This window comes from Pinus tabuliformis, chromosome J (genome assembly GCF_031772625.1).
Source record: "Pinus tabuliformis cultivar Carrire ecotype Pingquan chromosome J, CPIR1, whole genome shotgun sequence".
Classification (NCBI taxonomy): domain Eukaryota; kingdom Viridiplantae; phylum Streptophyta; class Pinopsida; order Pinales; family Pinaceae; genus Pinus; species Pinus tabuliformis.
The window spans coordinates 1247795021-1247810295 of NC_142295.1; the positions used below are offsets into that span (position 1 = coordinate 1247795021).

Consider the following 15275-nt stretch of genomic DNA (forward strand, 5'->3'; position numbering starts at 1 on the left):
TGGATCTGTTACAAAGTCAAGGAAGAGAGCACCCAGTTGAGAGTTGGAGATACCTTTGCAAGGTTTGCAGCAAGGGATTCATTTCCGGAAGAGCTCTTGGCAGTCACATGAGAGCCTACCTCCCCGCCTGCATACCTGCAGATTAATTCATTGAATCTGAATTTTGGAAGAGCAAGAGGCCCAAAGTTTCAGATGACAGATCAATGGAGGAGAAAGATGATGAAGACGGATTGGACGACAATGGGGAAATTATAATATTTGCTCTCCGAGGGAATCCCAAGCGTACTTGGCAGTTTTCATATTGGGATGATTTATTTCTGTTGAGTCAGGGGCTCGACTCCGATTCCATCGATTCTTCTCTAAATTGTGATCTGTGTAGGAAGGATTTCCATTCCTGGAAAGCCCTGTTTGGTCACATGAACTGCTACTGTGAAACACATCAAGATAGACTTGGTGATGCGTGTCTTGAAGAATTAGATAAACATGAGACCCAAGACGAAGAAGAAAAAAGAGGAGACAATGGAGGTCAGATCAAGATTGAGATTGATCACCCAAGTGGGAATTTAAAAGAGATTTAAAAGACCCAGGTATGCACTCCAACTTAATCTGCATGAACAATTTGTTTCAGTAACCAATAATGAAGAAGAGGACTTGGCCCTGTGTCTTGCAATGCTTGCAAGTGGAGTAAACATTGCCCAAAACCCACAATTTCACTTTGGGGCTGCAGAATTTGAAGTAGGTTCCCTCAAGCCTCCCAATATTGGTTCCCTGCTTTCGAAATCCATGAGCAAGAAGGTCAAATATAAGAAAATTAATGATGATGATGATGATGAGGCTATGAAGGGCAAGTTCAAGTGCACCACCTGCAACAAGGTTTTTCATTGCTATCAGGCTCTGGGAGGCCACAACGCCTGCCACGTTAAGTTCAAGGGCGGTTTTACATAGAAAAAGGATGAGAATGAGAGCCTAGAAGAAGACATAGCTAACGAGCTCAATATTGGATCAGGCTCTCAGCTGCTTGGCAATTTCCACAAGCCTCCTGCAAAGGAGAGGACTAAGGATTTTGGTGCTAAATCCAGAGATGAAACGAGGACAATTGGACCTACTATCATTTCAGGTAAGAAGACTCTAAGGGTCCATGAATGCTTAATCTGTAAAAAGGGTTTTGCTTCAGGTCAAGCTTTGGGTGGTCACAAGAGATGCCATTGGGGTAGCAGAGCTTCAGATACTATCATTACTAGTTATGGCAACAAGGAGACCCCTATGCTGCAGCAGCTGCCTGCAAGAGTGGAACTATTGGACCTAAACATGCATGCCCCATTTTATGATGATGGTGATGCTGGAGACCTCAATACTCTAGATGGTAATGCAGTGGATTCTCATGGAACTTCCAATGCCCAAACCCACAACCCTCCTTCCTTGCTGTCTTCGTTGATGAGAAACCACCCGAGACAAGGATTGTTCTTGTACAATAGTGATGCTGATTTAAGGAAAGATAATGAAGCAGATAGTAAGGTAGGAAACGATATTAGATTTGGTAGAGGGAGCCACTGACACAATCATGGTTGCAATTGTCATGCACACAATTATTTATCTACAATTGACTCTTTTGTGTATACGTACGCATTGAAATTTCTTTTTGTATAAGACCAATACTTGGTAAGTATAAGTATTACAACAACGATATCATGAAACTTTGAAAATATTTAACAAATAGGTTTATAACCTTCGAATTCAAATGAGTGACTGCATTATGCAAGATAACGCACACCAACTCAACTATCTCTTTGGTTTGTACCAAACATTGTGAACATGATTTCACTAGTTCCCAACATCAATGAGAAAATTCCATTGTTAATTTGTAGTTATTTTACATTTTTGGATTAGTTAATTCAATAGTTATTTTATGTTTTTGGATGACATAATTTTCTTAAATTTATTATATATTTTTATGTTTTTGTATTAGTTTATTTTGTAGTTATTTTATGTTTTTGGATGAGTTAAGTTTGTTAAATTTATTATATATTTTTAAGAATTAAATTTATGAAGATGTAGTTTTAGAAAAAAGTTAATATATAAATGAAGATGTAATTTTTTTTAATGAAGGTGTAAAATGTATAGGTATAGATGACGTGAATTTTTTTATGATATTTTTTCTCTTTAATTTTAATCAAGTTTAAATTGTTTAATCTGCACTTTTTTAGGGTGTTGAATGCATTTATACATTCAAAAACGTATTTTAAACAATAAAAAATATTGAAATTGTATTGCCCAATTGTGAATTCCCGTGAAAAACGCTATTTGGTCTATAAATTAGACTAAGTCAAATATATATATATATATATATATATATATATATAGATATATATATATATGATTTTTTTTGTTTTTTACTGTTTTATGTGCTCTTCACAAACCATTTATTTATAATTGCCATGCAAATATTTTATTTAAAGATAGACATTTTTTTGTTATTATTAACTTTTTTTTTTTAATTGCTACATGTTAACTCTATGTTAATTATTGAACTTTCAATTGCATTCAAGATTGGGATATTTTATTTATAATGCATACTAATTTTTTTTTAATTATTAATATTTTTGAAAGTATCATATGTAAATTTTCAATCACTTTATATATAGAATATTGTAATATTTTATTTATTGTGAAAGTATTTTATTTATAATAGATATTGAAATTATTTTACTATTAATATTTTTTAAAATATCATATATTACCCACAAAGCTTTGGATTAGCATATATAGATATATATATATATATATATATTACCCACAAAGCTTTGGATAAGCATATATATATACATATATATAGATATATATATATATATATATATATATATATATATATATATATATATATATATATATATATATATATATATATATATATGCTACATTTTTTCCCATGCTATGTGGCTCAATAGGTGATTGTCGTGCTATGAAGTAATATGAAGTATTATGTAAAACAATGAGATTCGAGATTACATTTTATAAAACAACTTTGACGAATTCATTACATGAAATACTATGCGCAACATACCATGGTCACAAAAACCATGTGCTTGAAAACGACATATTGTAGACCGAACCCATCACTCTAGACCTTACTAGGGATACACATGCCAAACTAGGTATTATATCCACATGCCCATTACATATAATTTAAATAATTTCCTCTCCAAAGTATGTGTATTGGAGTTATCTAACGAGATGACGATTTTTCTCGAACAGTAAAATTTTCATAGAAACATATGTTATTTATCCCGCAAAATCTTGATTTATAAGTGTTCTAATCCATATTTTGAAGGTAGAAATAGATTCAAAACCCTCAAAAATCTATGACACCTGAAATTCTATAGTTTGATAACTGTAACCTCAATTTTGAAAAGTTTCAACCATATTTTTCCAAAAACATGTCAAAAAAATTGAACTTAAGGAAAATAAAATTCTATGAGAAAAAGAAGTGTATATCTCATGAAGAAAAATGATGCAGAGAAAGAAAATCCTATGAAAAAGAAGAGTAGCTCTCTGTGAGAAAAATCATGCAAAAAAAATCTTATGAAAAAAAATAGCTCTCAGTGAGAAAAATGATGCAAAAAATATTGACATAGAGCCACCTGAAGAAATTCAACTTGAACATGATATATTTGATACATTTCAAGATATGAATATTTCACATCAAAAATTTCGTGATAGAATTGATCGATTATTTAATGTTCAAATGTGTCATGTGTGCAAGGATTCATATGCTACAATTCAAGTGTTCAATATGAATACATGTGCAATGTGCATGCGATGTAGAAGAGAGGAAAGTCATCAAAAAATTTCATTTAAGAACCATATGGATCCAGGAAAGCAACCTTGTGTCCTTCTAGTGCTCACACAAGTTGAAGAGATGTTAGTAGTGTGTGCATGTATAATTTTTGCAACTTATGTACTCAATAAGTGGACACTACAAATATGGAGGAAACACCATTGGTTTTCCCCAAGAGGTTAAATATGTTTCCCTATCATTAACTTGATATTTTCAAGACTTAGATTTGATGGTTTTTTTGAGAAGAAAAGGTCAACAAGGATCAAGTTATGATTTTACTGTCAAAAATCAAATAATATTGGATGCATTATTATATAAGATTCATAATTATCCATATTATTGTGATTTTCAAGTTAATTATAGTGAACTTCATGAGTTACTGGAAATTGCAATAGATATGTCACATATGATTAATTCTATTACTTTACTAGAGATAGCCAATGCACTAATTTGCAATGTTGGATGGGGTGTCTGGGATTGATGATGTATTAGATAGCTTGAACACATATTCTTTTGTAGTAAAGCTTCCAAATGTACAATGGGAGATTGATTATTCAGCGTGGGAAAATCACCCTAATGCAATGTAACAATCCCAAGTTAAAAATCCATGTAATAAAGTTAACAAAGGTAAAAACTACTAACCAAGGTCATGGGACACTTATTCCAAGATGAATGTTGGGAAAAACATCCTAGGGTGGGTGTTCATTTGGTTTATTATGGCTAAGGGAAATTAGCAAAGGAAATGGTAAAGGATTTGAAAATGCAAGAGGCATTAATTGGCATTTTATTTATAAAAATAAAGGAATTTAGGAGAAGAGGAAGGTGAAATGTGGCAGGTCGCATGTGAGGAGTAAAATGAAGGAAAAATAATGGAAATTGAATAAAATAGAGGCCTCATTAATAAAAAGGTTTTTGAGGACCAATTCACAACTTTTTATCAGTTTCAGGTTGGATTTCTCTCTCTCATACTCTTGGATACCTAGAGCATTCTTGGAGCACTCTAGCATTGGAGGAAGAAAAGCTAAGGAAGGAAAAATAAAGCAAATGGAAGAAAAGATCAAGCAAGTAAGTGTGGGATCTAGTGGCTACACCAGAATTACTTGTAGGTATCGAGTTGCATGTATGATTTCCTTGCTAGTTTTGGCATGCATGGTACATGCATGTGTTTATTTGGTTCTCTTGCTAACATTTGGATGGGTCTTGCCAGGTGTGACAATGGTTTTTAGCCTTGCCTTACCATTTCTGGATAGTCATGGCGTGATGGGGTTTTTCTTATTTGGTTGAGTTGGATTGCCGAATGGTTTTGAAACTAAGTGGGGCGGTATTAGGAGGAGACACAAGGACTAGGAATCCCTAGACAGGTGAAGGTGGGATTGCGGTAAAGCGTGATTGTGTATGCCCTCGATAGGTCTAGGAATCCTTGATCGATAAATGACAAGATATACGGTAAAGCATAGAGGGTGGAGCCTCATTAGGAATAATAATCCTCGACTAGTGAATAGTGGGATATATGGTAAATCTAGAGTTGGAGACAGAAAAATTCCTCACGGTTTAGGTGGAGAGATCTAGAGGCATCCATGTTAGTATAGGCCTAGTGATTCATGGACTGGTATATGGTGGGATTGCAATAAAGCCTAGTAGTGTATGTTTCTTGTTTGGGCCTAGGAATCCCTTACTGGGATTGCGGTAAATCCTAATTGTATAGATGAGGGTTTAGGCCTAAGAATAACTTGGTGGATTGTGGTAAATTCTGAGGAAGCCCTGGTTGTTTTGTTGTAAGTACCACATTCATGCTTGGAATATGGCACAGGGATGATTATCTCAAAGAAATGTTTGGTTCACCCCAATCTATGGTCAAGTGGTACATGGAAGTACCTAGTTTGGTTGGCTTTTTCATATGTTAATAAGAGCTCCTTTTCTCTTGTGTTCTAAGTGTAAATATACTTGTTAATATGTGGTTTTAATGGTGTTCTATCATTGTTATTCAATTAGTTATATGCTAGTTATAAGCATGGTTTTATGATATATATTAGTCATTGATTTCATCATGTTTTTATTAGTAAATGAATGAATAATGAATATATGACCTAATTGATGATAATGCAACTATTATGAGAGGAGATTAGAACTTCTCCCCAAAACTCAGAAAAGTACGAAGTCCATATCTTTATATTTTTTGTTATGACCTGTAGATCACATGTTCATGATGTTTTTGACAGAATGTCTGTAATGTCTAGGCCTTGTCAGGTCAATTCCTTGTTTAATTTTTGCATTAGATGCATTTCCATCATTTCTAGAAGTTTCATGAAGTTCTGGGGTAGAGGCTTGAGTCCTAGCCCTGAAAAAGTGGCACAAAATCCAGGGTCACTAGCACAGAACTGCTTGAAAAAGGCCACATTCACATGGAGGTCTAGTTGTGGGAGAAACTGGAGGGTCTTAGTCACATGGATGGCTTGTCATGGGAGTGATTTGGGGTCTAGTTCAATCAATAAGAAAGTTCTCTCAGGGGTTGAACACCTAGAGGGGTTCGTCAGCTCCTAGAGGTTCTGTAGCTTTTGAGGAAGGTTAGTATGGTTGGGAACTTGAATCACATCATAGTAACTATTTGTCACATGTTTACCCCGGTGGACCAGTTAGCTTAGGTAAATGTGGGAGGAGGGTGTTACAGAGTGTTATCAGAGTATGGTTCACCCCTTAGAATGGGTGGGAGGAATTTGTTTGTCATGCATACATGTTGGTTGCATATGTGTTCTTTATGTTTATGGTTTATGTACTTGTTGTGTATGCATGATGGTGGTCATTGTTGCAGTTATGCGACCATGTAGAGGATGATGGTGATTGTTGTTAGATATGGTCATCATGTGTGCATGTCGGTTATGAATTTGTTATAAATGTTAGTGTCTATATGTCGTTATGCATGGTAACTGGATAATGGTTGAAATGATTTCTATATACTAATATGATTATGTTTATATATACATGTGTTGCACTAATATGGTTGACCTTGCAAACAGGATATCCTCCCCTCAACTATACTGAGGTATGTTGATTATGTTTATATTTTAGTTTAGCTGACATGGTATACTTGCAGGAAAAAGCTCAAATATGACTAGCGAGATGGTAGACTACAATTCACGTGACTCTCCCTATAAATCAAATGATAAGCATGGCGATGGGAACTCTCCTAACATAACAAACACATTGAGATGTTTGAAGGCATAAATAAGAAGTTGCAAAGAAGACAATGACAGGATCATTCAGGCATAGGAGAAACAATCATAGGTTAATGCAGTTATCCTTTATAGATTTTCATATTTGCAGATACATGGACTACTCAGGATCAATCATGGACAGGAGGATAGGACTAATGGAGCATACGACAGTAGGTCTCATGGTGAACACAGGTTAGATAGATATGACACGATCATAGATGGCATGTTCTTAGACACACATGATATGAGAGGTGATGGAAACATGTTCTATTCTAGTTCTGGTCCTAACAAGTATCATGGTCATCATCGTTGTCATCATGATAGGAGGAATGAAATGAGATATTTTCGAGATGAGTTCAAGAAATCCAAGCCACCTACCTTTGATGGATAATCGAATAATCTGAAAGATGTAGAGGCATGTTTACTCGAGATGAAGAAGTTATTTGAATTGCATGATTACACAGAGAATATGAATGACATAATAGCTATCTTTATCGTCAAAGGGTTTGAGGCATTTTGGCTAAGAGAACCTGCCTTTATAGATAAAATGAAGGAATGGTGGAAAGTGAATGAGAAAGAGATAGGAGGAAGAAACCAAATGCACACCTTTCAACTCAGACTAAAAGATCTAAAAGGGAAGATAAAGAAATGGAACAAGGAATAATTTGGTAACATATAGAAGGAACATGAGATAATTCAGACAAAGATGAAGCACATACAACAACAAATAATCGAGGAGGGTAGAAGTGAAGAGCTCGCAGAAGAGGAGGGGCTGTTGATTAACAAATTGGAGGAAAGGAGACAACAGGAGGAAATCCTATGGAAACAAAAATCAAGAATCCAATGGTTAAAATAAGGAGAAAGAAATACAAAGTTCTTCCATAAAGCAATGATACAACACAAGTAGTAGAACAGAATCTTCTCCCTAATGGATCAACAAGGCAATTAGCTCACCCAAAAGGAAGAAATGGAGAATCTGTTGGTTCAGCACTTCAAAGGGCTTCTGACAGAACCAAACATTAGAAGGGGGGATAACATTAACAAAATCAGTCAACATATCCCCAAATTGGTGAGCAGAGACCAGAACCTGGCTCTACTAAGAGAAATAACTAAAGCAGAGGTGGAGGAGGTAATTAAGAATATGGCGAGGAACAAAGCACTAGGGCCAGATGGATTCACTGCAGAATTCTTCCAAGCGACCTGGGCCTTCTTAAGTGAAGACATAGTGAAACTAGTGGAGGAGTCCAGATGTACCAAAAGAATGCACCCGACCTTGAATTCAACATTTCTAGCCCTGATCCCGAAGATAGAGCACTCGGAAGAACCACAAGGGTTCCGACCAATAGCACTCTGCAATGTCATATACAAAATCTTGGCCACAATAATGGTCAACCGACTGAAACCCATATTACTTGGCTTGATATCTACAAAAAATACTGAAGGCATTCGACTTCGATGAAAGATGTATAAGCTAGATAATGTCAATGGTAACCACCCCAGTTCTATCAATTATGCTCAACGGATCCCCTACAGAGGCATTCAACGCCACCAGAGGGCTTAGGCAAGGCGACCCATTATCGCCCTTCTTGTTTATCCTAGCAGCAGAAGGTCTAGGAAGATATATAAAAGCAAAAGTCTGTAGTGAACAATATACGAGCCTAAGACTTTGGGGGAATGACCTTCCACTAACCCACCAACAATTCGTAGATGACGTAATGTTATATGGACAGGCATCGCTCAAGGAAGCCAGGAAAATTATGGAAATCCTCACAGACTTCACTAGTGCTTCAGGGACAGAGATAAACAAAGAGAAGTTGGATATCTATTTCTTCAACACCCCAGTACCCTCCCAAGCTTTCCTAGCAAGATCCATGGGATTCAGAATAGGAAATTTCCCTACGAAGTATCTAGGAATTCAGCTAAATGACCAACAGAACAGAGTGGCTAATTGGAAAATCTTGTTGGAAAAGATCCAAAGGAAAATGCAAAACTGGACATTCAGAACGTTGAACATTCCAAGTCGTGTAATACTACTAAAGTTAGTATTACAATCCATTCTGATATACCAACTAACTAGTCAAGCGACCCCTAAAACAGTCTGCTAGAAAATGGTAGACATGTTCAAAAAATTCTTATGGCAAGGACCCAACATAGTAAAAAAATGGGTGCTTCTATCCTGGAGTTGGCTCAGCAAACCCCTAAAAGAAGGAGGCCTTGGACTCTGTGACCCTTACATTCTGAATCAGGTAATGGGAGAAAAGCTGTGGTGGAGATGGATACAGGGAGGGGTAGATCTTTGGAAAAAACTATGGGAGAGAAAGTATGACATGCCCAGGTCTCTCGAAGGAAAGCTGAGAAGCCAAAACGATAAGAAAGGCTCTGCAATATGGAACCTAGCCAGTGCCAACAGGAATCTGATCAGCAACCATAGCTTCTGGGAAATCAGAGGAGGGGACAAAGCCAACTTCTGGGAAGAAGCGTGGCAATAGAGGGGAAAACTAAATAGCCAGCCGCAGCTAGCAGAAATCCACCAATTCACCGATCTCCATGGGGGAAACACAATACAAAACTTCTGGTGCATAGAACCAGAAGGATACTGGAGAAAGTGGAAACAACAACAGGATTGGCCAGAAGCGCCAGAAACACCCCAATGGAAGCTATACGAAAAGGAAATGGCAACCAGGAAAATAGCGATAAAAGAAGGATCAGACATCCTAAGATGGGGCCACAGAATCAAAGGAATGTTTACAATTGGAGAAGGTTATCAATTAAAAGCAGAACACATCAGACATCCAGAAACAAATAACTGGGAAAGCATATGGAAGGAAAAAACATGGCCGAAGATCGCTTTCTTTGTTTGGATCTTGAGCCACAGGTGAGCATTAACATGGGACCAACTGAAAAAAAGGAATGCAAGGCCCATTGATATGTGTCCTATGCTGAGAATAGGAAGAGACAATGGAGCACCTTACCAATGCTTGCAAATATAGCGATAACCTGTGGAAACAACACCATCAACTTTTTGAAATTAGTGACAGGAATCCAAATAACATGCAAACAACAATAGAGAACTGGAGGAAAAAGCCATACCAGAACACAATCTTGAACTGTGCTTGGAGACTCTCGCTAGGATTTGTCCTATGGAATATATGGAAAGAACGAAACAAACTGATCTTCAAGGAAGAAGGCAGAGAAAAAGCAGAAAAATGGAACCAGATAATCCAAAATATTAGAGAGACTATTCTGACAGAGAAATGGTTCGAGGAGGACTGGAAAACTAACCCGAAGGAAGAAAAGATAATGACCCGCCTGAACCTGAAACCAAGCATGCTGCATACTTCTTCTTGGAAGCACCACACCACCAAAGGAGAGGAAGTAAACCAATTCAGAAGACCACAGAAGGAATTCATCAAACTAAACTTTGATGGCGCTGCAAAAGGGAATCCTGGTGAGGTGGGGATAGGAGGGGTATTCAGAGATGACAGGGGTAAGACACTTAGAATCTACGCGATGGATTGTGGCAACGTGACAAATAATGAAGCAAATATTCATTTTCAGGGCCGGAAATCGCGATAAGGGAGCAATATCAAAAATTACAAGTAGAAGGCGATTCGAAAATGGTGATTGAAATAGTAAAAAAGCTACAGCAAGGAACATAGTGGGAGAAGATCAACCAAAGTTGGAGAACTGCTTGGCTGGTGCAGGAGATCAGTAAACTAATCAGACAGATAGACTACATCCTTCCCACACACATACGAAGGAAAGGCAATGCGGCAGCGGACAACCTGGCAAATTGGGGAAGCGGCCAGGTAGGCAGAACTGTAGACATAAACGCGGAAGAACTACATCAGATGGAGGAGATGGAAAACTTAGTGAAAATCCTGGAAAAAGACAAGGAAGGGGAGGAGAACCCCTGATCAGGGTGTAGCACAATGGAGGAAGTGGGACAGGGGAGATGGGACTGGGAAGTGGGAGGCAACGTCCAAGTGAGTGAAAGGACAGGAGAGGGAAATGGAGTGAGAGGATAGGGGAAAGGGCAAGTGGATGGACAGGGCAGGGAAGGAACAGACCCTGAGAGAAGGTTGGTGGAGATGGATAAGGAGGACAGCGAGGATGGTAGGGGGGCCAGCGGGAGGGTGAGCAGAAGGATGCCAACAAGTGGCAGGACGAGGGACGAGATCATACAGCAAGAGCAGTCGGGAGTAAGTGAGTGTTAATGAGAGAAAGTGTAAGACAGGACGGAGGGTCACCATTCCAAGGTGACGGTGTAGGGATCAGTGAAGGGAGTAATGATGACAGACAGGTGGACAAAAAGGGAAAGGACAAAAAGGGGAGGGGAATAAAACATAAGGGAAATCAGTCCATAGGCAGATGCATGCAGAGGGAGGAGACGAGAACCAGAGAGAGGAAAGGTGGCCGAAGAACGACGTTGCAGCTTGAGGATGGAAGCGGAACCAGTTCTGCAAGTTGGTATGTTTCTCCTCTGGCCCTCAGCATCTTAAGGAATAGGATGTCTTTCTACATTAATCTAGGAAATTTGTACAGGATAGGGATTGAGTCTGGTAGGGAGGAACCCAGGAATTCCTGGGACCCTGGATGGTCGAAAATTTTAGAATGTGTAATGAAAATCCTGGGGAGTAAGCTAGGAGAGGAGGGGGTAGAATCCAGGAATGGAGAGGTCTCCACCACAGTAACCCCAAGAAACGAAATGCGAGAGAGCAAGGCCATAATGACTCCTATTGGGGACTCCTCAAAAAAACCAGAAGGAAAAAATGAAGAACCTCTGAGAGTAAAAAGAACAGAGAAAAGAGGGAAACAGAAAAACAAAATTTCACTAGGGGTGGAAGAGAATAGGGCCAGGGTTCTGATGCCTAGACCCCTGGAAAACATCCCCATGGCCAAGCCTCCCTGCGACGCAAGGAACAATAAACCAGTCTATCCTAGAGGCGGTCCTAAGCGGATGCCTCTGTCGTGTTGTTTGAGTGACAGATGTTGTCGAGAGGAAAAAATGACGGTAAGAGAAGTAAGAATTAGAAGAACCCAAAACTATGAGAGGAGATGGGAAATTCTAAAAGAAACCATGAAAAGCCTCAGTTTTGGCACTGAAAGGGATAACAAATGTGACACAGGTAAATGGGAAATTGTTTGGATGTTTGTTCATTATCAAACTGATAATCGTAATGGTTATGTGATAGGTCTCACCTCAAAATACGCCCAGTACAGTGAGGAGGAAAAAAAACAGAAAGAAGCAACCGGCAATAGGTACACAGTCAACATGGTGACCAAGAAGGGTAAGAGAGACAAAAAGATGGCAGAGGGGGCGAGCGGCTCAAACAAAGAGCAAAGAAAGAGAGGGAAAAAGTCTAGATGTGAACATATGAAAACCCTCATCGACGCTTACATGGCAGGGAACCCACCGAACGTTAGAGCCCAAATTGCTGGCTGGGAGCGAGAACTAAATGACAACATAAGGAACCAAGACATCCCCATGGAGGAATGGGAGAGCATGGTTCTGGACCCAAGGAACTCTCAAGGACGACACTCTCTCTTCAGACAGACAATACAACAGTATTGGGTCATGAAGAACGTGGTGGCATGGGCTATGACTCTCAATCGGGAATAAGCAGCAAGCAGAGGATTAGAGGTAAAGGAGGACATCAAGGAAAAGGATCCCGTCAGGGAAGAACTTCTCAGGGAGATTGCAACAGTCCAAATACAAACTTACAGAAACAACTTGGCACTGGGGAATATTGAACAAACACTTCAAGGAATGAAGAGGAACGAGATGCTCAACTCTAGTACCAAAGCACCAACCCCAGTAATATCCTCGGACGAGGTTTGAAGCAGAGGTCTAGTACATTTTTGTTGAAGTTTTATGAAGAATAGTTCTTACTTTGTTTAAATGGAACAACAGTATATATAGTAAAGACAGTGTTGCTAGATGGATAGAGAAAGACCTCTTTAAATTTTGGACAGGGCTTAATGCAGACAAGTGGCTACTTGGTTTCCTTCGAGCAGGTAAGACCACCTAGAACAAATGGAAGATATGATTTTGAAAACAAAGTTATGGCAAGAAGGAAGTCTACCAGAGACAATTATTAAGATAGAAGTGTTGTTGCTCCTAGCCTTTCACAACCTACAAGGTTGAAACCACAAAAAATAGAAGAAAAAATAGGAAAAGGGATTTATTACAGTCGCGATAGAAAATACACTAAAGGTCATAAGTGTGCTAATAAGAAATTTTTTTACATAGATTGTGAAGAGGAAGAAAAGGAACAAGAAACGTCAAAAGAAGAGGATATACACCAGGAACCAACCCTAGAGAAAGAAGAAATGAATCTGGCCATATGTTTACTGCATTGGTAGGAATTACCACTCCTCAAACTCTCAAGATAGAAGGACATACCAAGAAGAAAAAGGTAATAGTGTTGATTGATTCGGGTAGTACCCATAATTTTTTTCATTGTAAGATAGCCAAGGAATTGAATTGCTTCTTATATCCACCACCATAGTGTAAAGTGATGGTTGCAAATGGAGGAACTATAAATTGCTCTAGAAAGTGCCATAATATCAAGCTAACCATGGGGGAATATATATTGAATATTCCAATGCTTTCCATTCCAATGGGTGGTGATGATGTTATACTAGCAGTCCAATGGTTACAATATTTGGGTACAATAGATTTTAATTTTCAAGAACTTTTCTTGAATTTTTTTGGAAAGGAAAAGAAGTTGAATTAAGGGGTATTGCATGGAAACCATGAAATATAATCAGCTCTAATCGCATGATAAATATTCTAAAGAAATAACAACGGGGTGGAATTGCAGAATTATGCTCACTAGAGATTCAAACATCGAAATCATCTATTTATCTAGATCTCCAAAACATCTTGGATAATCATTCCAAGGTATTTGAGACTCCCAAAGGCCCCCCACTTATTCGTGATCATGATCATGTTATTCATTTGATTCCAGGAAGTGTTCCTCCAAACATTAGGCCTTACAAATATCCTTATGCCCAAAAGCGTGAAATTGAATGTATGGTTGCATAAATGCTAGAGGATGGTATAATTCAACCTAGTCAAAGTTCTTTCTCTGCTCCAGTAGTATTAGTGCATAAGAAAGATGTATAATGGTGCATGTGTTTTGATTATAGGGAGCTCAACAAGCTCGCTATTAAAGGCAAATTTCCCATTCTTGTCATTGATAAATTGTTGGATGAATTACATGGAGCAATTTACTTCACCAAGTTGGATCTTCATTCAGGATATCATCAAATTAGAATGAAGACTAAAGACATTCTAAAAACATCATTTAGAACTCATGAGGGTCATTATGAATTTTGGGTCATTCCTTTTGGCCTTACCAACGCACCTTCTACATTTCAAGGTTTGATGAATTCCATTTTCAAACCCTTCCTTAGAAAATTTGTGTTAGTATTTTTTGATGATATACTAATCTACAACAAGTCTTGGAAGGATCATGTTCAACATGTTGATAGGGTGCTCAAACTATTGGAGAAAAAATAATTACATGCAAAAACCTCCAAATTTTTCTTTGGAGCGCAGGAAGTGGAATATTTGGGTCATATTGTATTTCATGAGGGTGTTAAGGTAGGCCCTAACAAAATTAAATCCATTAAGGAATGGAAAATCCCCATAACCATAAATCATATTCGAGGATTTCTTAGGTTGGCAGGGTATTATCACAAGTTTGTTAAGAATTATGGGAGAATAGCAGCACCTCTAACAACATTACTGAATAAAGATGCATTTTCTTGGACTCCATAAGCAACTAAGGCCTTTGAACATCTTAAAGAGGCAATGTGCCAAGCACTGGTCTTAGCTACGCCAGACGTCACAACCTTTATTGTGGAATGTGATGCCTCAAGAAATGGAATTGGTGTCATTTTAATGCAAGAAGGAAGACCCATTGCTTTTGAAACTCGTCCAATCAAAGGAAAATATTTACACAGGCCTATTTATGAGAAGGAAATGTTGACATACCTTACGTAATGGGAGGACACTTTAAGGTAAAAAAATATCATGGTAGTCTTAAATACATTTTGGAACAAATATTATCTTCAAAAGAGCAACAAAAGTGGGTCACAAAGATGTTGGGTTATGGCTTTGTAATCATATACAAAAAGGGAAGAAAAATGTTGTTGTAGATGCACTCTCAAGAAAGGATGATGATGTGAAAAGATTTCTTTGTGCCATTTCTATTATC

At 38.0% G+C, this 15275-nt stretch overlaps 1 protein-coding gene across 1 annotated transcript; it reads left to right on the forward strand.

The window, feature by feature from the left end:
- The first annotated feature begins 203 nt into the window (after window positions 1–203).
- On the forward strand, window positions 204–10964 carry LOC149231720 (uncharacterized). Its single transcript, XM_089381724.1, has 4 exons — window positions 204–525; window positions 629–873; window positions 946–1515; window positions 10752–10964. The coding sequence occupies exons 1-4, from the start codon at window positions 204–206 to the stop codon at window positions 10962–10964; spliced, it is 1350 nt and encodes a 449-aa protein (XP_089237850.1).
- Window positions 10965–15275: the final 4311 nt, after the last annotated feature.